General features: G+C 44.3%; 1 protein-coding gene across 1 annotated transcript in view; it reads right to left on the bottom strand.

Moving 5' to 3' along the window:
• TP53BP2 (tumor protein p53 binding protein 2) overlaps positions 1-9,138 on the bottom strand; it is a 54,397-nt gene extending 45,259 nt beyond the window's left edge. Inside the window, exon 1 of the mRNA XM_074351665.1 lies at positions 8,787-9,138. Within this exon, the coding sequence (XP_074207766.1) occupies positions 8,787-8,813 (27 nt within the window). The 5' untranslated portion in view covers positions 8,814-9,138. The remainder of the gene's footprint in view (positions 1-8,786) is intronic.
• Between the last annotated feature and the right edge of the window lie 306 nt (positions 9,139-9,444).

Raw genomic sequence — 9,444 nt, forward strand, 5'->3', positions numbered from 1 at the left:
CACAAAGACGAAAGAACCAGTCCACGCCCCTAAGCAGCACACAGAGCAACACAGGAGCACCGCAAACAAGTGACACACTTCCTGGTGGCGGGTCCAGTGACGTCCAGAGAGAACAGGAGAAAACTACTCCTTTCAAGGTGGACTACCGAACCAAAAACTGAAGGGTGAGTAAGACAAGCAGGAAGAGGGCCATCCAGGCAGAAAAACATCACACGGAAAGCCACAGAGGCATGAGAAGACTGGCATGCTGTCATCACTGCAATCCTGGAACTGCTGAAACATGAAGGCGGGGGCAAGGCTGGACAAACAGAAGGGCCAGGTCAATTCTCAACCCGTGAGCCACAGGCAAGCTGCAAAAAAAACTGCCATGTATAAAACTTGTTTTACACACACAGAGAGAATTATAGCAAAGTCAGATGGCCCAGACCAGGTTCTGGACAGTGAGATACAACAGGGTGCAACTTACTGTGAGCAAGAGGAAAACATAACATCAGGCCCCACAGTCAGTCCTAGTGCAGGGAGCAGATCTTCCCGAAGGCACCACCACCCCAAGGGAAGGCCAAGTGAGCAGTGGGGAGGGCAGCTCGCGCGATGTGTAAGGCCCTCACACTGCTTCCTCCTTCCCCATGTGGGGCTGGAATTGCTGAAACATGAAGGTTTGAAGTACTGACTTTTCCAAGTTTTGACTCTTTCGATCACTTCCACTGCCCACTGAGAGGCTAAATATTCTGGAATGGAAATACAGCTGGACACAAAAACGCTGAAATCCACTCGGCTAGACAATAAAGATACTTTGTATCTAGTGAAGGAGTTTACATCCTACACTGTAAACAAGTCAGTCTTGAAGAATTCTGGAGGGGGAAGACACAGATTTCTGTCTCGTAAAGACCAGCACAGAAGGGGTGTGCCGATGGATGAAAGGGGCAAAGAACAGTAAAGGTAAGAAGATAAATAAGGAGAGGATGACCCCAGTCCCGGCAAGAGAAGGGTAAATCAGACGAGGTGCATCAGGGGCTGGGGAGCAGGGTCTGTGCCAGTGATGAAACGATTACAGGAGAAAATGGAAGAACGGAAGGAAAGCAGGAAACCACCCAGGTCCCCCGGCCACTGAAAGCAGCAAGCAAAACCTACCAGAGAGGATCCTATCCACCTTCAAAATAGAAGTTATTATCCAGGATAGCCCCCCTTTTCAGGCGATCAACAAATTACCCCAAAATGACCTACTCATTGCAACCTCGCTCGCAGTTATCAGCAAGATGTGGTGGTGCAGAAAAACACTGGCACGAGGAGACCCTTCCTAGAATTAAAGTCAGCTCTGACTTGAATTTCCTAGATCACTGGTTGGTTTGCATCCATCCATAAAATGAAGATACTACTAATTTAAAAAAAAAAAAGATAGGTCAAGGAACTTGCAGGCAAAAGCATTAGAAGCTTCCAGGCGGCGTGGTCAAAACTGCTGTCCAAGGCAGGGCTGTTGTGGAACTTTGTCGAGTTCTGGCTTCTGTAAGGAACCTGATGTGCCCTGTTTTGTTTTAAAGAGCTACGCGGACAGAAGAAGGCTTTCTCTCAGGCTCTTCAGAGCTCTCTAACGACTGCAAAATCTAGTTTCTCTTTCATCCCATGGGGGAGCTTGTGAATATGGAAGCAACTCTCCCCAGCCCTGTGGGTCTGACCCCCAGCCCTGCGTAGGTAGTACTGTTTCTTCTCGCACCCCGGGCTTATGAACATCGAAAGCAAGTCACACACTGTGTGAGTTCACATCCAGTTCACACCCCCAGTGTGATAACACTTTTATTCCTTTTGGGTGGTTTTCTGTAGTCTTCCTATGGCAGGGGTTCTAAGTCTCTCCCACCTTAGCCAATTCTTTGGCCCTGGCACCTCCACAATCCATTCTCTCATAGCGACAGAGGGATCTTCTCCAATCACTCAGATTACATCGCTTTTACTGCTTAAAACTCTTCCAGAGGCTGCCCCATCCCTTCCGTGCAACCTACACTTTCTGCCCCGGCCCACAAAAGCCTACACACTGCACCTCTCCCTCTCAGTTCCTGCCACTCTCACCCCTGGTCCCCGGCCGCCCACTCAGTGCCAGCCTCACGGTCCAAATCACTTCCCCAGGGCCTCTGCACCAGTCCCCGGGCATCCTGCCTACTGGAAACGCTCCTCCCGCAAGTCTTCCCAGGACCAGCTCCTTCTCGTCATCCAGGTCTCAGCAGAAATGTCACTTCCCTGACCGTCCATCGCAGCCATGCGATGTTATTTAGATCCTACGTAACCCTCACGATTTTTTTTAATTTTCCACATTCCCCCCACAACCCTTCATGAAACTCCATTTAAAAGGAAAGCTACCTGAAATCTGTCTTTTTCTTTCTTGTATCCCTGGCACTTAGGACAGTGCCTGGAATACAATGGATATTCACCAAATATTTGTTGAACAGACGTTATGCCCAAATCGCCATCCAAAAACAATCAGCAGGTTAATGAGAAAAAATGAAGAGCAATGAACTGATGTGATTTCACTCAATGTCAGTCCCTAGTTTATTTCTGATAAACTCATCCGATTACATTGAATTACTATCCCTTACTATACAGACAAGCCTGCAGCAGCAAGCGAACATGCTGTCACTTCACCCTATCTTGAGACCCCACCAGCAGTGGGCATTCCTCCAGGTCACTGCTGCACCTCTCGGGCCCCTGGGAATGACTGAAGAATGACGATGGCAATCTCATGGCAGACGCTGCGTCTCCCTGTCCTCCTGTTTCCCAACACGCCTCCTCCACTCTGACCCTCTCCTCCCACCTTCACGCCCTATTTAAGATACCATCTAAAGAAAGACTATCCAACACCCCTCATACAAAAGGTAATTATTAAAGGAAAAAAAGATAATCATTACACCCCTTTTCTTTCCCTGCAGATGTGGAAGAGCTGAGATCTCTACAGAAGTATTAGAGGCAGAAAAAAATAGTATCACAGAGACATTTACTTTACACAGCGTGAGGTCAGCTCCACGTCAGCTGAAACTTGATAAGAGAACCACTTACCAATCTTCTCATCCAGTTTGGATTTAAATATGGGACAATATCTCTGTTTTCTTCTTTCTACGTCAAAAATAATTATAGTTATGCTCTGAAGAGCAATATTTGAAGTTGTCATTAGCCAAAGGAACATCATGACTACTGTTAAGTATATGAAAACATTCTGATCTGGGCATTGCCGTCTCCAACAGAACAATTCTTCACAGGTGGACCTGGTTCACATCTCATTTCTGCCAGTGACCGGGGAGTAAGTTACTGAAACCCTGTGCACTTCAAATTCCTTATCTGTTGAATTAGAGGGGGAAGCCTCCCTCCCAGAGTCATAATGGGATTAGACGGATGAGCAGCCTAACCTCGGGGCAGGTGTTGGGCACAGAGGGGTGCTCAGGAGAAGCTCCCACACCATCCTGGGTGGGAAATGGGAGCACAGGGCTTTCAAGCGCACTGGTTCACAGAGAAATTGTTCATTTCACTGTGGAACATCAGCAAATTGTTTTAGCCATGTTTACTATTACCACTAGCAGTTTAAACTGGTATTCTACAACACTTTACTCATTATTGTTCTCTACTGCTTTTCTAAATGTGTGCCTTAGGGATTTCTAGTTGAAATGTTTGAAATTTAAATAAATAGCACTAAATTATACATTTGTTTCTAGAAAAACCATTGAAGTATGCATTTCAAAAGGGAAAGTTCAGTATTGACTGGCCCCATGAACACTTTCAGTGAAAATCTGGTCCAATTAACCAAATAACTTGTTTTGGGATAAATTTTATGTAGAAAAAAGCAAAAAATGATCACACTTGCTGAGTCTGCAAAGCTACTTTTCCTGCATATAATCTGATTACGGTGGGAGTTTGTATTTCTTTGATAAGATAGTTTTCTTTTGATAAGACAGTATGCAGAGTGTTTTAAGAATCCCTACCTCCTTGATGCTCAGTGATCCTGAAGGATCTCCTAATGACTAAGACCTTTTGGCTCTCCCCAACAAGATGTAAAATTTTACTCGTTCCTACCACTCCAGCATAAGTACACATCTCATACACAGTCCGTCATCTGTGTTTGCTTTTCTCAATTACATCTGATTAAAGACAAATATGCTGTTCAGTACCTAGCACACCATCAAAAGAGAAGTATTTAAATAATGTTTGACTTAAGTGGCATGAGCTGAAAAGAACACACTGGATTCCTAAACTCTTATACCCCACTCTTCTTATTCTTTACATATTTGTCAGTAGAGAAGGCTGGTGCAAGGTTTATACCAGGTGATGGCACATCATACCAACGTGTACTGGTACGCAGTTACTCTATTTGAGCTGAAGAGAGGCTGGACCTCACATGAGCTGCAAGAATGGCTCAGTGTTAAGTCAGCGCTAGAAAGAGTTTTCAAGGATTCTCACACACTATGGTAGATTACCAAGAGAGAAAGGTCTACAGTATTCCTTAAAGCTCCAGAAAAGAGAGGTTTTGTTTTATTGTTTTTACTGTCTGCTGCTAGGGGCAGGGGACATGGAGAGAGAGAGAAAATAGTTCTTCCTAGAAGCAGTGTATGAATAAATGACCCTCCATGTTCCCCCCATAAATAAGTTAATTTTTTAAACATAAGCAGGTGTACATCTGTGCTATGTCTTTTTATAAAGTCTAAATCTGGTTGCGCTGAAATCAGGTAAAATTATCAAAATGCTTGAATGCTCTTCAGCTTTTAATTAGTACAGCAGAAATCACAAGGCAACAAACTTCACTGTAACACATGAAATGTGAGAGACTTTGCACATTTTTTTAAATAGATGATTTGTTTAACAACCTTTGAAAATCACAATTCTATAGAGAACCTACCTTAAACCTTATTCTGGAATAAAACCTAAGCTAACTCACCCCATTACCACTCAACAACAAAAAGGGATTCTTTCAGCACTTGGTATAATCCTACAAACACAATGTTCCAAAGCTATAACCTGAAAGGTCTGGAATATCAAAACACAATCTCAGTTTAAGAAAATGTGTGCAAATAAAACCAGCCTTCTACATGAAAATAATTCAAGCATTTCAGTAGAAGCTAAGCTCTTGGGCTGTGGAGCTGACCAAGATACCTATAGCCACCTTTATTAATGCATAAATCCCACTGACCAGGTATCAAACTTCTAAAGGAACTACTGAGAGATCCCACTTTTTTTTGGTCCTAGACTCCCCAAACTAGAAGCTCAAATAATCAGGTATTATTTCACAGCATCATAGAACACCTAGAAATAATTATGATGTCTCTGCAGCACTGAAAGATAAAATGCCAGAAACCTAAAAATAAATCATTAGTTCAACTGAGCTTTTGAAAATAAAGCTATTATTTTCTTGCAAATATTACCTCTGTTAGGGCTACACGATGAAATTCGTTTAAACAGAATACTAAATTAAATCATCAGAAAACCTCTTCTCCAAGTCATTAGAGATAAGAAGTCCATTACTATCTAATTTAAAATATTAATGTAAATATAAAGCTGCAAATATGGGATTTAAATGTAAAATTATTCTTTGTGTTATTTCCTCAAACCGAATGCACTGTCAATAGAGGGGCCACCAGGCACGTGGCTATTTAGATGTAATTAAAATTAATTTTTTTTAATTCAATTCCTTGGTCCCATTAGTCACATTTCAAGTGCAGTAGCAGTGGCTGGCTGGCGGCTACCATACCGAACAGCACAGACACAGCTCATTTCCATCACAGCTGGATGTAAACACCAAAGATACGACATCTATCATTCAGACAGGCAAATTCAAGTCCTCTGGCCTTCCACGTGGCACTGCAGAATACTATGCACGATTTTGTGTTTAGATTTTTTTAATTTACATTTCAACAGCAGATATAAACAGAAATTTTTATAAAACTGTATCTAAAAAGAACAGTGAATGCTTTTAGAGTTAGCTAAGCTCCTTCAGAAAACTATTTTTGTTTGAATATAATTCTTGGCAAAATAAAAGCAATGAAAAGAAGATATCTGATATAATTTTAAATAGCAGAGAAATTTTGCTTTTAATGATGATTTCCCTTTTTGATCAGCAAACACAGTATGAGAGTGGCTCACTAAAAAGCCGTGCTGTCAAACTGCAAATGACCCTTTCTTTAATGAAGAAAAGTAAGGTGTCAAGTATGAAAGATTAATCAGTTTCTCCCCACCAAGCTGTGGAAATATCACAGAACCAGACATATATCTGAAAATGAGCGTAATTATTACACCCATTCCTGCAGTAGCCTATTATTACCTCTATTGTGATTCTCAGCACTTGTCTACTTATTTTTATTTAGTCTGCTAAAACGCATTCTCCTCTTCTGGTTTTGGGTCCAATTATCACTTCATGTCCCACATGAAAGAAAACCACTTGATTCTCTACCGTTTGGTGAGAAAACACACGAACACAATTTATTTGCACATTTTTAATATAATGCAGTCTAAATAGCAAATTGCTATCTTTAGCAAGCCTTTAAAAGCAAATCAAAAAAAAAGTACTCAATGCCACAGACCTGTACACTTAAAAATGGTTATAAAATGGTCATTTGTGATGTACATTTTATCCCAGTAAGAAAGTCTATCAAGGCAACTACCTACATTCCCAGACTATCTATTTTCTCATATCAAGTATAACGCTTTTCCTGATAAATTGGTTAGAGTTTTTCAAAATAATAAATTTGAAATCTCACTCGATGCTGGAATAAAAATTCACATTAAAAGCTAAAAAAGGAGGGAGGTGGGTACAGCTCAGTTGTAGAGTGCATGCTTAGCATGCATGAGGTCCAAGGTTAGATCTCCAATACCCAATTTAAAAAAAAAAAAGCTAAAGAGAAATATATTTAAGACAATAGCCTTATTTTCAAGTATTTCAAATATTACACGGTAAAGATACATATAACATGAGGTTACTAAATGGAAGTTTGTTTCGTATTTTTATGTCTCGCAAGTATAGGAATCTCCAGTTTAACCAATTTTGCAAAATTAGGAGCAGAAACTCTTATCTAGCACCATTCCAAGCAAGGCAATTAGGCACTAATTGCTTCATAAACAGTCACTCTAATCCTCACAACTACCCTAAGAGCTAGGTATTATTCTCATCCCCATTTCATAGATGGTGAAACTGAGGAACAAATCATTAAAAAAGGAAAAAAGCCTATGGTCATAAAGGTAGGAGCTGAGCAAATACTGAAGCATTAGTCTGTTCAAAGCTGGGGCACATGCCGCACACCACACTGAGTCTCATTAAGATTCCACTGACACTAGGAAAGGCAATCAGAAGAACCATGCTGCTAAATTAAATACAGTCTAAAGAGCTACATAACTTTTTATAAATTGTGATGATCTGGTTTGTAGTTGGCAGAAGGAAAACTTTCATAAGTGTTTATTTAGAAAGCCCAAAGGACACCATAACATACAATGGATCTTTAAGGAAGAAATCACGTTGCAACAACTAACACTTGCCTTGTTCCTATTTTTAGGAAAAATTCACAGAAAACTTGCAGAAGTTATTTCAAGGCAAAGAAATGTGAAACCACGGAATAAAGAATTTTAACAGCAAAATCCCTACCCTCATCCATTGTTCATATTTTAATTTGGGGCATTCATATCACAAATCTAACTTCGTAACCAGGTATTAAACTAAAACAGGAGGGATAATGTTACACTTTCAAATTCCTTGCATCCTGGCAGGACAAGATATCTCAAACCATATGAACTCAATTATCAATTCCAACAAATTAAGTCTGTCCAGCACGTGAAATTTTAGGATGCCCTCCCATGACACAAACAGGGGGTTAGGGGACAGAACATTATATCCTACATCTGTGACTACAAATAAACATATCTGTGGTCACTGATTCCACAGATTGTATAAAAGTAAAAGAAAAGTTGTTTTTGTGTTTGAAAAAATGAAGCCATTAAGAAAACATCGGATGACTGCAAGAAGATCTCGTTTCAGTGGGAGAGGTTTAAGTACAACTTCCTAGAAGAAACACGCTACTCAAGCCTGCATGAGCCACTGCAATCCTCCAGATTCTGCAACCGTTGAAGGAAAGGGGCATTTCAAATGTCTCAAACCTGCTGTTCACCTGTGGCCTGGCGGCCACGTCAAGAACCTACGGAACCTATGAAGAACTCACTAATCTGCTCATAAGTCTCGCTAAAACAAGCTGTGGAAAACAGAGGGAGCCAGGCAAATATGTTTCACTGCGATCAAAAACTTTGAGGTTGCATTTATTAAAACCCGTTTCCAAAAAGAGATAGAGCAGCTTGGCTGCTATTAGATACAAAGATCGAAATTCAACTAAAGATAGAGCAATGATACGCTTTTCAGTATGTATATTTCACTCCAACTTAAAGTTGTTTGTTGTTGGGTTTTTCTTTAAAGACAAAGCAAATAAGATTCCTGGTTCCCCTGTTCTTGACCTTCAAGAACAGCAAAGAGTCAGGACCCAAACAGAGAGAAAAAAGAAAAGTTTGAGTGGCTGCCCCACCGACTCTGGAGCTGTTGCTGGGACCCCTCCCTTCAGTGAGGGTCTCCCCGTTCCCGCACGCCGGAGTTGGGGTGGGGAGCCCGCCGGAACGAGCCGCGGCCGCTCCCCCGAGGTTCACAAGGCGTGGGCCCCCCGCGACGCGGACTCCGGCCCCCGGGCTCCACTTGGGACCCGCACGAAGGCGCGCACCAGACCCCCGCCCGCGACCTCGCACACTTCCGGCCCCAGCCCCGGCCCCCTACCAGCCCGCCAGCTTACCGGCATCATTTTGGACCCAAATCGCATCGAAGCGGGTGGCCAGACCGAGCCTGGAGCCGAGCGGAGGCGCCCCGGGGGTCGCGCGGAGCGGGGGAGGGGAGCGCAGAGGGAGGCCGCCCGGGAGGCGGCGGACCTGTTGCAAGGAGGCGGCGAGTGGCGGGGCGGCGTGACGGTCCGCACAGCTCTCCCCGAGGGCTGGGGCGCCACTGAGCCCCGGGCCACCCCCGGCCGGGCCCCCGACGAGGCTTTGTCTCCTCAGCGCTCGCGACGGCCCGGACTCCCTCCTCCACTCCGAAACCAACTAACCCCGGGGCCTGGCCCCCGCCGAGCCCGCGCCGGCTCCGCCCCCCGCACGGGGCCCCGCCCGCGGCGCGCGAGACTGGCTGGGGGAGGGGAGGCCGCGGGGGTGGAGCCGCGCGCGCCTGCGCGGGCCCGCGGCGAGAGGGAGGTGAGCCGGCGGGCGCGCACCCGAGGCGGCGGAGGCCGGGCCGCCTTTTCTTTCTTTGCCTTCGGACGACGCGCCGCCGGAGGCGCGCGGCGGAGCGACTGGAGCGCGCGCTTCCAGGAGGGGCGGGGAATGTGAGGCGGCGCCTCGCGAAGACAGAATAAGGAAAGACGCTGTAGGAGCCTGGGGGCTTCGGCCGTCGCCTCCCTGCGG

Source organism: Camelus bactrianus, chromosome 23 (assembly GCF_048773025.1).
Source record: "Camelus bactrianus isolate YW-2024 breed Bactrian camel chromosome 23, ASM4877302v1, whole genome shotgun sequence".
NCBI lineage: Eukaryota > Metazoa > Chordata > Mammalia > Artiodactyla > Camelidae > Camelus > Camelus bactrianus.